The sequence below is a fragment of the Rousettus aegyptiacus genome, unplaced genomic scaffold (assembly GCF_014176215.1).
Source record: "Rousettus aegyptiacus isolate mRouAeg1 unplaced genomic scaffold, mRouAeg1.p scaffold_m13_p_13, whole genome shotgun sequence".
Taxonomy (NCBI): domain Eukaryota; kingdom Metazoa; phylum Chordata; class Mammalia; order Chiroptera; family Pteropodidae; genus Rousettus; species Rousettus aegyptiacus.
The window spans coordinates 31,484,026-31,499,275 of NW_023416288.1; the positions used below are offsets into that span (position 1 = coordinate 31,484,026).

At 40.5% G+C, this 15,250-nt stretch overlaps 1 protein-coding gene across 11 annotated transcripts in view; it reads left to right on the forward strand.

Moving 5' to 3' along the window:
* DNAH11 (dynein axonemal heavy chain 11) overlaps positions 1-15,250 on the forward strand; it is a 264,624-nt gene that overhangs the window by 247,378 nt on the left and 1,996 nt on the right. For all 11 annotated transcript variants that reach the window (XM_016159540.2, XM_016159541.2, XM_016159539.2 and 8 more), the window contains 3 exons: positions 6,238-6,480; positions 8,969-9,151; positions 9,229-9,344. In XM_016159540.2, the coding sequence (XP_016015026.2) occupies positions 6,238-6,480; positions 8,969-9,151; positions 9,229-9,344 (542 nt within the window). The remainder of the gene's footprint in view (positions 1-6,237; positions 6,481-8,968; positions 9,152-9,228; positions 9,345-15,250) is intronic.

A 15,250-nucleotide genomic window follows, 5' to 3' on the forward strand; every position in this document is an offset into this window, starting at 1 on the left:
ATGAAGCATGCTTTGCCCATTTCTCATCTGACCAACCCTCTGTCTGTGTGGACAAAACACCCAAATGGTTCAGGAACAGGGCTGTGTTTTCTGGCCAAAGTGCTCTCAGTCCTTGTTTTCCACAAAACAAGGTAGCTAAAAGTGGTGGCCACAATTTTCTTATGCTCTCGCTCTCTCTCTCTTTGAAAAGGTTTCCAGGTTCATTGCCATTACATATATAAAGGTCTTAGAAACCTAAGGTACCCTAATCATGTCATCTCTACTCCCAGTTGGATAAAACACCAGCTATGTTTAGAAAAGTGCCATATTTTAAATAGTTTGAACAACCTCCTGTGTATAATTTCTCTGAGGACTTTATCTCAGAAGCTTTACATAGTTTTGATCACCTTCCTTGAGTCTATTTTGGGAATTAATATAATCATGTATTAGAAAACATGGTGTATTACAGTCTAAGATAGAAAACTTGGGACAGATTTCTTTTATTGCTTTTAATAATGTTAAATAATTTGGGGACAGTGCAGGAAAAAATACTTTTTGCCACGTGACCATATTTTTGTTTCTTTTGGCTGTGAGTCTTCTGGTCTTTCCTTAGTTCTAAAAGAGCAGAATTTCACATGTCAGAAAGACACTTTCAATCTAACACAATTGGAAGTCACTCCTCAGAAAAACATCTGGGAGTGGGTTACCATGGAGACAGGAAGGATAAACAGTGTTGTTGCACGACCTTTATAGAGGCTGATTTCTCCGAATGATGGCGGAGGTCAGGGGCAGAGTGAGAAGTTCATGCTGCTGTTTCCTCTGGCTCTGGCCCGAGGATAAAGAGTGAATTATTGTTGCCAAACCAGACAGTCCATTAACCTTCACAAGTCTGAACTCCCATTCAAATAATTGTAAAATAAGTACAGACGATAGAAGTTGATGGGCATCCCTGGAGCGTGTGTTAGTCCTTTAGAAATTTAGGTACCCGCCCTTCTATGCAGGTCTGGTGAGGTTTTCAGAATGGAAACACTTCATTTGCATCCTTGCATCCTCAGCAGACAGGCTGTGCTACCTGTTCAGCTCACAGAAGGAAGGCGAGGCACTTACTGACTCGGTGGCAGAGGCTGCAAAACCCGTTACATTGTTATGCAGTTGCTCCCTGCTCACGCTGTTTATATTGTTAGGAATGTGGTCTAACACTTGAGCATCCGCAGGACGTTTCTCACATTGGTTAACCTATTTGGAAATTAGTCTCTTTGATTACATTGGAACATGATCAGAAAGCACCCCACTAATAACACGAGGTTTAGAGTTCCACTGCTCTTATTGAAGGAACTGGATTGCTTTTGGTGACATCATCCCGTAAAGAGGATGGGTGAGTTTCTTGTCGGATGAATGAGTTTGCGCTCAAAGGGTTGCCCTGATGGCAATGTGCCTTAGAGGGTTTCTGGCCAAAGTTAGGGACTTATTGATATTATTCTCTCAGGTCAAGTGCATACTTGGCAATGCTAGATAAGCAGTATAGTAAATTACTTTTGGGAAAGGAGGCATCCGGTCACCTGAAAATTGTTCTATGTTAAAATATTTTGGTGATAGTAACAAGAGGCTGGGCTTTGAAGTAAAAAAAAAAAAAAAAAAAAAAAACCAAAAATAGGATTCACATTCAATTCTTCCTTGTATTGCTATGTGATCTTAGACATAGCACTGAACCTGAGCCTCGGTTTCATCATCTGCAAAACAAGGGCGGCTCAACCCATGGGTTTGTTGTCAGATTCAAATCTTGGTACAATGTTGGAACAAAATGCTTAATAACTGGGAGATATTTTTATCATGAAGTATCAGTTTTTGAAGTTTATATTTCATGTTCAACTGTATTTTATTTAATCTGTGATAAAAATGGTAACCATTTATTAAATACCTGTTGTGTGCCAGAGGTCAGTACTACATAGTTCATGTGTATTATTTCTTCTCACTATAAACTTGCAAAGTAGGCATTAGTAGCCCATGTAATCAAGAAAGAAACCCAGTCAAACAAACAGTCGCTAAGTAGCAAAGCCAGGGTTTGAGCTCACAGACTCCAAAGCCCATAGGTCTTCTCTGCAGCATACCGCATTAGCTGGAGTGCTGATCTGTTTGTTGTAAATGAGCACAGGTCGCCAAAACACTGACCCACATCTGTGCTGGGCATAGTGGGAAGCACAGGGCGACATCAAGAACAGCACCGGGCAGTCCAGGAGGCTGGCGTTCAAGTTCTGCTTCTGCCATGAACAAGCCGTTCGGCTTTGTGCAGGACCTACCTCAGCCTCAGTTTATTCATTCGTAAAATGAAGGTATTGTCTAGAAATTCACTGATGTACCTTCCAGCTCTAAAGACACCAAAATAATATAATTCACCCTCAAGTAATTTCTGCAAATCCCTCACAGCACTTTGGGGCCATGGCATTTTTTTACTCAAAGGCCAAGGGAAAGTGCACTTGTTTAGACTTAGTGAACTGGGTGGGAGCTTCTTGTCATAACCAGGACTATCAGATGAGGCAGTGGAAGAGACGAATCTTCTAGTAAATGCCAGGAAGGAAACTGTAAAAAGGATAGCAGTCCTATAGAGACAGCAGAGTGGCAGGATGTGGCTTTCCTAGTTTCTAATAATTGTGCCTGGCACCGATTTCAGCAAAGATGATTTCAAATCCTTGATGGTTTTTTCATGATATGGAGACTCATTCTCCTTGAGCACAATTCCATAGATTCTTTTTTTTTTAAGTAGCTTTGAGATATAATTCATATCCCATAAAATTTACCAATTTAAATTGAATAATCCAAAGGTTTTTAGTGTATACACAGTTGTAGGTATCACCGCCATCCATTTCTGAACACTTTCATCACCCCCAAAAGAAACCCTTTACCTGTTAGCTGTCACTCACCATCCTCTCCTCCTCAGCATCCTCCACTCTCCAGCCCCAGGTGACCACTAACCTGCTTTCTGTATCTATAGATTTGTCTGTTCTGGACATTTCGTGTAAATGGGAACATACAATATGTAGCCTTTTGTGTTTGATATCTTTCAGTTAGCATAATGTTTTCAAGGTTCATCCATGTATCTACTTCCTTTTTATGGCCAAATAATATTCTATGATATGGATACACTACATTTTGTTTATCCATTCATCAGTTAATTGATGTTTGGATTGTTTCCACTTTTTGGCTATTATGAATAATGCTACTATGAACACTCACATATGAGTGTTTGTGCAGATGTACATTTCCATTTCCCTCAGGTACATATACCTAAGAGGGAAGTTATTGGATCTCACGGTAACTCTATGTTTAACATTTAAGGAACCGCCAAACTGTTTTTCCAAAGTGGCTGCATGATTTTATATTCCCACCAGCAATATATGAGGATTCTGGTCTCTCCACATCTTTGCCAACACTTTTATTGTCCATATATATATTTTTTTTAATTTTAGCCATCCTGGCAGGTGTAAAATGTTGCATTTGCTAAAGACTAATGATGTTGAGCCTCTTTTCCTGTGTTTATTGGCCATGTGTGTATCTTCTCTGGAGAAATGTCTAGTTAGAACTACTGATTCTTTGAGGCATGATAACCTCTTCAGACAGCCCTCCCCCACACGCAAGACAGTTGGCCATCGTGCAGAGAGCTTTCCAGCTCTGGTCCCATTAGCAAGCAGCAACATTTCACAAAAGCCCTTAAGTGGGAAGGGAGAAGGCCTGGATCAAAACCAGGGTTTGCAGAGCTCCTTGAGTACACTGAAATTTTTACAGTTTTCTTGAAGAAGAACACAAGTCCCTGCATAAACCAAGCCTTGCATTTCAGACTTCACTTGTTTGACATCATAGCGGGAACTTACAGTAGGACATTTTCTGGTTGTCTTTTGCTTTCCAGAAAATCGAGATGTAACTGAAATAACCATATATCTGCCCCTAGGGCACAGGGAAGACCGAAACTAACATTTATCAAAGCGTGTGTGCCTGTTTGCATACCTCATCCCATTCTCACAGTCACACTCATTAGGTTTTTAAGTGTGAGCTTCATTTTCCTGATAAAGAGATTGAAACTCAGATAAACTGTTATTTTTTTAAGGCTACCAAACCATTCAGGCACGGAAACTGAACCAGGTCTGTGAGGCTGTGAACCTAAAGCGCTTTCCTTTGAGTTTACCGTTTTCCTTTGGTTTGCTCATTGCTTAACATACAAAAGGTGCTCTTCAATGTTTGTAAAGACTGCCAATAGTCTTTCCAGAAAGCATGGACCATTTGCAGCCCACCAGCATTAGATGAATATGCACAAAAATGACTCTCCAGGCCCCACAGCATTTTATCGTTTTTAAGTCGTTCTACTTCTTGGTTAATTTCTTTGCTTGAAGCTATTTTCTCTGTTGTTATTGAAGGACAATTTAACTGCAGCTCTTAAAATTTCTTTTAACTATCTAGTGAGGACTAACAGGGATGATCCAAGTCCCTGTTTGTAGGGAATAATGTTTGGTTTTATGTTTATTCTAACTTTTGTTTTCATTGTTCATATTTCGTGCCCATATTTTTATTTTGGCTAATTTATCTATCATAGATTAATAACATGTCAGTTTCATTTTGGTCAACCTGTATCACGTGAAATTTAAGTTTTGATTATTCTGATACTTAAATATGAAATGATAGAAAATGCAAATAAATGATTAAAATGAATCAAGCTAAAGGATGCTGCTGCTGAGAGAGGCGATGTTGCTCTTCCAGATATTCATTGGGTCAAGATTTCTGTTTTTGGCAATATGAAAGACTAAACTTGAAAATCTTCTCAGATATTTAGAATGCTTTTAGAATTCACAGACAGCGGCTGAGCATCTCTAAGGGCACGGGCTGTCTAGGAAACATGGGGTCGCAGGCCTGAGAAGGAAAGAACAAACTGCCATTACCCACACGGCTGACTGCATAGAAAATCACTTATTTTTGTCCCCGAGGTCATATCAACCTTTTATACTTCTAAGCCTCGTTTGGATATACTCAGCGATCATACATATTATTGAATAAAAACTTGTGAATATTCACTTTGTCTCTAGGTGATAGTGTGGGGACCAGATGGCATAATGTAAACAATTATGGAGACAAATTCCAATTTTGGAAAATGATTTAGAAAAAGGCATAAAACAGCTACATTAGATGATAGTTTGTTTGTTTTCTTTAAATCCCTCTGTAGCTTTAAAAATGTATACAGATAGAATTTATAGCAAGAGAGATTGGGAAAATTAAAACAGGTGTAATGGCCTCCTGGAACTACAGAACAACCAGAAAAATAAAATCTGAGACGAAACTGAGTGAACTAGGATTATAAGCACTTGACTGACTCTATGATTATGGCTGGTCAGAGACTCAGGCCCAGACTTGCTTTCGTTACATTTTGAAGAGCTCCATCCTAGTGTTTAGGTCTGATATTGCTGCTTACACTGCCCTTGTTAACAACATTCCTCTACATGGAATGTCTCCCCACTAACCCAGCCATAATGAAGTGGATGGACAGGATACACACTTATCATTCCAGCCTTTCATTCATTAGGCAGCTCTGATTTAAGCACCAGTATGTGCCAGCAACCGACCAGGGCCTATGGATCTTGAGGTGAGCAACAGATTCTGCACTGAGTAGCTCAAATTCAAGAGGAGGTAGCATTGAGTTGAGTCTTACAATATATTGCTGATAAAATGTTACTTATACACACACATATTTCTCAATATATGCATATATACCTATACATGTTTATAAAACTCATATGTACATATATAAAATAATTTGAAGCAGTATCATAGAAAGTATATACACTGGGAAAGCATAGGCTATAGAGTCATACTAAAATGAGTTCAGAATTCAGATTAAAATCAAGTATCTCCCCTAAGCAAGTTATACTGAGTATTGATCTTTCTCTGCAAAATGGGGATGTTTGGGAGAATCAATGACTTGAAGCGTGCGACAGGGTGACCATCACACAGTAGATGGTCCAGCGCCTGTTCCTCCCATGTGTGTGCATGTGCCGTGTTGCCCCAAGCAAACCGCACACGAAGTCTTCTTAGACCTGGGCATCATGTGTGTTAGAGCAGGGTGTTCAATTATGAAAGGGTCATGAACATTTGAAAGACCCACTATCCATCCAGCATTGTGCTGGGTCCTCCTTACCAGAGTGTTCTCAACATGTCTAGGAAGCAAAGATTTGATGCCAGTTTAGTTTGGAATAACCGACTTTTCCTTTCTGGTTGCAGATTGAAGATGAACTTATGCTGGCACCAGGATTTGCAGCCCCACCTAATCTAGATTACTCTGGCTACCACCAGTACATAGAGGAGATGCTTCCTCCGGAAAGCCCAGCACTGTATGGCCTCCATCCAAATGCTGAAATAGAATTCCTGACGGTGACATCCAATACTCTCTTCAGAACTTTGTTGGAGATGCAGCCCAGGAATTCACTCGTCAGTGAGGAGCTGGGGCAGTCCACAGAAGATAAGGTAAAGGATCTTTCTTTTCTTCTCCAGTGAGGTATAACAAACATACAGTGAAATGTGCTAACTTTAAGTGTATGACTCAGTGAATTGCCTTGATATACACGCATGTACCCACCACCCAGATCACAATACATTTCCAATATCATACCCCTTAACTGGTCGATATAACCACACATAACCACTCTCCTTACCTCCATTACCATGGATTAGCTTGGCATGTGTTTGAACTTCAAATACATACAGCTGTACAGTACGTGCTCATTTATGTCTAGCTCTTTCCATTCTACATTACACTTGTGGGATTCATCCATGTCGTGCCTGGACCAATGACTCATTTTGTTTAGTATTCTATTATATGAACATATGATTCTTTATTCTGTGATAGATAGTTGGGTTGATTCATTTTCATTACTATGAATGTCACAGCCATGAACATTCTTATACTGTCTTTTGTCAATAGACAAAGGTAACTCCCAAAGGTATCTACTCAAAATACTCATTATACTCAGAAGTGGAATTGCTGGATCAAGGTTATGTTTAGCTTACTAAGATACCCCCAGACAGCTTTCTAAAGTGATTGTACCAGTTACACTCCCCACCAGTGGTGTGAAAGCTCAGTCTCTCTCTCTCTCTCCTGTGGTTTTGTTAGGGGTAATGACATTTCATTGTGGTTTTCACTTTGCATCCCTCGGTTGAGGAATACTGTTGAGCATCTTTTCACATGCTTATTGCTATTTGGATATACTGTCATGTAACATACCTGTTCCAGTTGCTTGCCCATTTTTTAAATTGGGTTGTCAATGGTTTTCTAATGGATTTATAAGGACTCTTTATATGCGTGTCCTTTGTCAAATATATGTATTGCAAATATCTTCTCCAAATCTGGTTTGCCTTTCATTCTTAATGTGTTTTTAGCTCTATCTTCTGTGCATTATCTTGGGAGATTGGCATTATTATTCTTTTGAAAGTATTTGTTGCCCTAGAATGATGGGGATGAGAAATGGGCATCAATTTTTTTCTACATTTAGGTTAAAATTTTGTTTTTTATTAAAGCGTGCATAGTTTATCCCTCCCACCCTGATAAATTAGTCCTTATTCTTCTCAAAATTATTAATTTCAATTCGATAAGGATTCAGGTTGTTGAAATACGCAAACCATCAAATCAAATCTAATTATAGTGAGGTCCCAGGACATTTCATTATTATTTCTTGACATCTTTATTTCTTGAAATAAGGCCATTTGTTGAGATACTTGTTTGTAATTTAGAAGCTTTAGGATTTATTGTAGGATTTTTTTTATCCTATATACTATCATCTTCCCTATATGAATGTTAAACTTTTTTAAAAAATGAACAAGGAAAATAATTCATCCATTTGGGAAAAGCTATAGTGTTAATAGGAGCAGTGGATGAGGTCTTCATCTAGTTTTGGGGCTTCAACCTTTCCAACAAGGAAGTTGATCATTAAACTAGAAAATGCAAAGCAAATGAGGCAACAATGCCTCAGCACCCCAGACAGGCAACAAATTGCAGCAATGACTGTCTTATCAACTGTTAAGAGCTTACTATATGCTAGGCTCTAAAGGAAGCTCTTTACAAATATGCCATTTAATCCTCAATAACTCTGAGTAGTATCAGGATCCTTATTTCAGGGATAAGGTTAGGTGACTTGCCAAGGACAGATATCCAGAAAGAGCCAATGAAGGAAACATACTCTCTACCACTGCTATAAATGAGTTTGAGATTTCAGGACCTGACATATTACCTGCCAGCATGCTAAAGCAACTTGCCAGCATGATGTCAGAACCACAGGCGGAAATCTGATAAATCGAGTAATGAGGGAAAGATGCCTGAGGCAATAGTTCTCAATCTTTTGTCCATTTTAGGTATTCACTGGTTTTCCCCAGCTCAATAAAACTGCTTAGACTAAATATGCACATCTGAGTACTACCTACATATTCATGTCTCCAGTACATATTTTATTTCTTCAGGACAATAATTATAGAAGATAGAGGCTTCCTTGTTGTTTAAAATGTTGATCTAAATTGCTCCCCAAGTTTTAGGATATCAGTTGGGAGGGTAGCATCAGCATCATCAGAATTAGCTCAAGCTAAAAGGATATCTTTGGTGCATGTGATTTTTTAATGATTTTTTAAATGAGCATATCATAAAATGTAATATCCAAATGTTGGGGTTCTACTTCCTCTGATCATATCTTTACATACAAATGAAATGTAGTTGATGACTTAGTTGTTCCTTCTTGATGGGATCTAAGGGGAGGGGGATGCTTTGATGCAGGAGGTAGCTCAGATAGATGGTAGTGCCACCTTGCCTATCTCCTGGGATTATAAGGCATCTTTTAAACACATTAGCAAGCATCTTTGAGAGTTGTATGATATATTCTAGGACTTAAAAAAATAGAAGGTATATATAGGCACCTTGAACAAAAATGAAATAGAAAGGAGCTTAATCTTTGTGTGTTAATGATTTAAGGTTAAGAATGTCTTGGATGACATTTTGGAGAAACTTCCAGAAGAATTCAATATGGCAGAGATCATGCAAAAAACCTCAAATAGAAGCCCCTACGTTCTTGTTTGTTTCCAAGAATGTGAGAGGATGAATATTCTCCTTCGTGAAATCCGTGTGTCACTTCAACAGTTAGATCTTGGTTTGAAGGTAAGTTTAAAAGTGGGGCTAGAGCAGCCTCCCCCACATCGAGGACACTCAGCCTGTGGCCTTTTTCTCCATGCTAGGGGGAGCTGATGCTCTCTCCCGATGCGGAAGCCCAGCAGACGGCACTGAGTTGTGACGCAGTACCAGACACGTGGGGCAGACTGGCATATCCGTCTACTTACGGCCTGGCCCAGTGGTAAGCTGCACCGTCCTTGCCCCGACCGGCTTTATCCACCTCGGTACCGATTCAGTATTCTGAATTATTATTCAGCCTCGTAAAAGCTGTAAAGGTTGTGCTTTGCGACTGTACTCGGTAAATGTGCACACTACCGTCGGGCTCATTTGAGTTTCCTTAGTGTGTTGCTTCAAAAGCAAAAATCAGTTAGAAGTGAGGATCAGAGCAAGATCCAAATTCTGCCTCTTACATATCAGCTATTTAATCTTGGACAAAATGCTTGACCTAATTTCTCAGTTTATCATCTGAAATACGTACATAATCGAATTCCCTCATTGAGGTATGATTTAAATGGCCATGGACAGCAACTTGAGTTGGCTCTCATGTAGTCTTATACACTTTTTCTCTTCCCCCCTTAAAAATATTTTTTAAATTAAAATTTAAAAAAAAATAAAAACAAGAATTTGTTGGCTCATATGCCCAGAAAACCCAAAGGTACTTCCAGCTTCAGGCTTTGTTTGGTCCAGGAGCTTCACCTTTTAGCACCTGGCCTCTGCATCTTTCAGCTCTGATGCTCTCCATGTTGTTTGTTTAATTCTTATTTTTCAATTACAGTTGACCTTCAACATTATGTCAGTTTCAGGTGTATAACATAGTTAGACATTTATATAACGTAGGAAGTGATATCCCCAATGTCTTGCATTTACCCGACACCATATATAGTTATTACAGTGTTATTGACTATATTCCCTGTTTGTACTTTACGTTCCTGTGACTGTTTTGCAACTGCCAATTTGTACTTCTTAATCCCTTTCGTTTTTTTTACCCTTCCCCCCAACCTTCCTTCCTCCCATCTAGCAACTATCAGTTTGTTCTCTGTGAGTTTTTGTTTGTTCATTGTTTAGATTCCACATATAAGTAAAATCATATGGGATTTGTCTTTTTCTGACTTATGTCCCTTAGCATAATACCCTTTAGGTCCATCCATATTATTGCAGATGGTAAGATTTCATTCTTATTATGGCTGAGTGTATGTACCTTCTTTATTTTTTTTATTGGAGCATTTAACCCATTTAAAGTAATTAATGATAAGTACGTAGTTATTTCCATTTAGTATTCATATTTTTATTATTGTTTTCTTCTTTTCCTTAAAGAAGTCTCTTTAACATTTCTTGTATACTGGGTTGGTGATGATAAACTCCTTTAGCTTTCTTTTTTAGTCTGGAAGGCTCTTTAACTCTCCTTTGATTTTAAATGATAGTCTTGCTGGGTAGAGTAATCTCAGTTATATAGGTTCTTACTTTTCATCACTTTAAATATTTTGTGCCAAGCCCTCCTGTCCCACAGTTTCTGTTCAGAAATCAGCTGACAGTCTCGCGAGAGCTCCCTTATAGATAACTGACTCCTCTTCCCTTGCTGCGTTTAAGATTCTCTGTCTTTAACCTTTGGCATTTCAATTAGGATGTATGTGTCTTGGTGTGGGCCTCTTTGGATTCATCCTCTTTGGGACTCTGCACTTCCTGAGCTTGTATGTCTATTTCCTTCACCAGGTTAGGGAAGTTTTTCATCATTCTTCAAATAGGTTTTCAATTCCTTGCTCTCTCTCTCTTCTCCTTCTGGTGCCCCTATGTGCGAATGTTACACTCAATGTTCCCAGAGGTCCCCTAAACTATCTTCATTTTCTTTTTTTTGCTGTTCCGGTTGGGTGTTTCCACTACCTTGTCGTCACTGATTCAGTCGTCCGCTTCAGCTAATCTGCTGTTGAGTCTAATGTATTCTTCATTTCTATTATTGTATTCACTTTTTTTTTAATTTCCTCTTTTATGTTTTCTGTCTCTTCATTGAAATCAGCTATTCTAAGTTCATGGAGCATCCCTGTAACTGGTGTTTCGAATGCTGCATCTGGTAGATTGCTTGTCTCTGTTTCATTTAGTTCTTTTTCAGGAGCTTTGTTCCGTTCATTGATTTGGGACATGTTTCTTTGTCTTATTCTGGCTGCCCTCCTGTGTTTTTGTTTGTATGTTAGGTAGATCTGCTACATTTCCCTGTCTTGGCAGAGTGGTCTTACATAGTAGGTGTCCTGTGGGGGGTTCAGTGGCAGTTTCCTTGGTCACCTAAGTTAGGTGCTCCAGGACTGTCCCTTGTATGAGTTGTGTGCTCTCCTCTTGCAGTTGAGCCTTGAATGCTGTTGGCACATCAGTGTGTGGGACGGCCCCTCAGGCTGACTGTACTGGCTGTGACTACTGAGGACAATATATCATGCAGGAGCTGACCGCACTGAGTGGGATTTGCTCTAGCAGGGCTCTGGTGCCTGCCAAGTCCACCCTTGGGTGTGTCATTTGTGGTACTAATTGGGTGGTACTCTGGTGTGGTCTGAAGCTGGCCACCAGGTGTGGGTTCTGAGGCCTCTTTGGGGGTGCTCTAGTGCCTGTGTCTAGCCCAGGGCCACCTAGTAGAAGCCACAATGTGATCTTCAATTGGTAGCTTCCTCTGCTGGGGTTGGACACACCCAGGACTGGTTATGCTGTGAACCGAGGCCAACTCTCACTAGTGCGGGGCTTGGGGCCGCTTAGCAAGTGGTACAGGGCACACTAAGGCCATCCACTGCTTATTTGGGGTTTGTGAGCCTTTAAGAGATTTTAGGAAAGTCCAGAGCGTGGGTCCAAGCTAGTGCTCATGTGATTTAGCCTCTGAAAGAGGTTCCGACTGTGCTGGTGAATTGGGTGGGGTGGGGTCTCAGAGAACCACCAGGGTGGGAAAAGAGCCGTTGGCCAGGCTAATGAAGACTCAGATTTGGCACCTGCTTGCATCTGCAGACTGTGTTGGGGGTTGGGCTCAGCAGAGGAACAATGGCATTTTAGTACTGGAGAGAGCTGCCCCTGCAGCCCTCACTCTAGTCAGTTCAGCTCCTCTCCATATGTCCCTGACACTTTTCGAGCCGTTGTCCCTTCTCTGGAGTGTAGGGCATGTTTGTGAGCAAGTGGGTCTTTGCATGGGCCCTTTAAGAGGACGCCTAGGTCTGCAGCACCCTCCATCTTACCCAGATGGAATCCCTGATGATTTTCACAGCAATATGTTGTGGGGATTCCTCTTCCCAGCACTGGCGCACTGGGCTGGAACCCCTCATTCCTCTGTGGGGACCTCTGCAGCCAAGATATCCCTCCCAATTCTTAACTGCCACACGTATGGTAGGCAGTACATTAGACTGCCTTCAACATGTGGGTATGACTGCAGAGGTGCGTCACAAAGCCAAGGACAGAAATTCACTGCTCCCTGAGGGCCAGTTGTAATCTCCAGCCGTTCCTCTGCCCTTGGTAGTCAGTACAGAAAGTTTCATATGGTTCTCTCTATTCCTGACTTTTCAGGACAGAGCTCCTTTATCCTCACTTTCCTGAATCTTTCTTCCAAAAGCCAGAATGCTATTGTGAGCCTTAAAACCGGAGGTCCCATTACAATTCCAATCACTGAACACCGAAGCTGCCCCCAGGCACCTGGTGGTTGCGGGGTGAGATGTGTGCAAACACAGGAGTGGGAGGTGCGGTGTGGAGGCACTAGAGATGGCAGCAGAGAACGGCGGCAGGGGAGAGCAGGCAGAGCAGGCAGAGCCCCTCACGGGGTCTGGTAACACTGTGCAGACACAAAACCAGACTGTGTCTTTCCGATCAAAAATAGTGATACTTGCACTTAACATTTTATATTAATGACGACTTTGGACTTACTTCTACCATCTTATTTTGTGCAAATTTCTCCCCCTCCCCAAACTTTTCTGATTTCTGTTGGTTTAATAATTTTCTTTATTCCACGTTTATTCCTGTATAGTTTGTTTCAGTGGAGACACTTTACATTGTAACACACACACTTTTGATTCTCCTAACACAACATAAAGTCAACACTTTCTCCTGTAGACATTTTAACCTCTCTCTAAACATCAGCCTCCTCTGGTCTGATATTGTAGATCAACCTCATTTTAAATCACGGTCTTTTTGTTTATAGTTAATCATTATTTTTGCTTTAACAACATATATTGATTTCTCTGTTGTTGTTGTTCTTTTGCATCTCATTCTGGGCTTCCGTATTCCGGCCCCCCTTTTCTTTTCACTAAAGGATAAAATGCACAAGGCGGCATTCGGGTTGGTGGTGGGGAGTATAACGATGTCCTTTGTGGACTTTTAAAACTAACATACTTGGTTCTACATGCTGTTATAAATGAGTCCACCTGTTGCTTTCACCCTGAAAAATTCTTAGCTCCTGCTTCTCCAAATATTGCCTGCCTTCCCCGTTCTCATTCGGTTTACCTACCTGAACTCTCATGTTTTCAATCTGAGTCTCTCTGCTGTGTTGTGGTTGATTTTGTTAGTTCCGGGTGATCTTCAGTTATGTCTTCAGTTATCTTGGGTGTTTCTCCTTTTAATTTTTAAATTTCGTTGGCCAAGATCAATTTTCAGTCTCAAGTTGTGTATATTCGCAGGGGAGAAACCTGACCTAGTTTCCTAATTCATTTTCGTTTTGACTATTATTTTCCTTAGGAGTTTAAACGTATTGTCTTTTCAGATTCCTATTTTTGTTTCCTGAGTTATCGGTGTTCCTGTTAGATTTGCTGGCACATTTCATGCTATGTATCAGTTGTCTTAATGCTCAAATGACAGTTTGGCTAGTTAAAAAAAAATTTAACTCATACATCGTTTAGAGGGCTTTGTAGGCATCACTCTATTCTGATCAAATGCTGCTGTGGCATCTGAAGCTAACATAATATTTCTCCTTTGTAAAAGACTTCCACGTTTTCTTTTTCCTGACTAGGTGATTCTCTATCTTCATAGTCTACATTCAGATGTATCTTTCTACATTCAGATGTGTCTTAGTCTTGATTATTGTCAGATTTTTTGAAATACTGTTATGTCCTTGATTATACAGATTTAAACTTGCAATTTGGGAAAAGTCAGATTTTCTGGCATCGTTTTAGTAATGCATTTTTATTTCAGCTTTCATCCTTTCACTTTATTTCCCCTTTATTTGCTTTCATTATCCTACTTTATGCTACTTCACTCTTTGCTTACCTGTTAGTGTTTTTTCTGCTTCTGAGAACTTCCAACTTAATTTCCTTTTGCCCTTACCTGATCACTTCTAAACCATGACCTTGTTTACCCAAGTAATCACACGTTCCAAGCCAGTACAGCCTTTCCTCCTCCACAGCCCAGTCTCAGGCAGGTGTTTCCTGCATGGGTGGTGTGTGGGGACGAGTCCTCATTCACCCTGCTCTTTGCCACTCTGAACCAAACCAGGTCCCAGAAAACTTCAGGGCTAGCCCAAGTGGCCCCTACTCTGGAGAACTGTTTTGCTGGCTTTGACCTTTGGTTCTCCCAACTTTTTTCAGCAGCCCTTAAAGGTTTCACATGTCTCTTAATTTTATCATCAAAGAAGTTCATTTTTCTTAGCGTCTGTGAGCCAGCTTCCTCATTGGTAAACTGCAGATACTTCCTACCTTGCATAACTATTTGTGCCAATGCAGCAGAAGAACCTGTGTAGAAACAGCAGCTTCTCAAAGCCACAGGCATACAATGGATAAAATAACCTTGTAATAACGTTTCCTGCTCCCAGGTAATTATTGCATGTGGGGACACTATTGTCATATCCTCTCCTGTCTCTGTCGGTGACTCTAGTCTAGTGAGTCATAGCAACTTCCCCTCCCCATCCTCAGGCACACATGGATGTTTTTCTTCCTGTTCCCATGCACCCTGCACATACCTCCACGCTGGCACTCATCAGCCCAGATCCTACACAGGTCACCTACATACAGTCACCACATAGCACTAGGAGGATCTAAGTAGTTGAATAAATGGAGAAAAAATTTCTATTTTCTAGTGTTTCTTGTCCTTAATGGTAACATAACCTCTACAGAAAGAAAATCTAGCTCTTTAAATGGACATTCT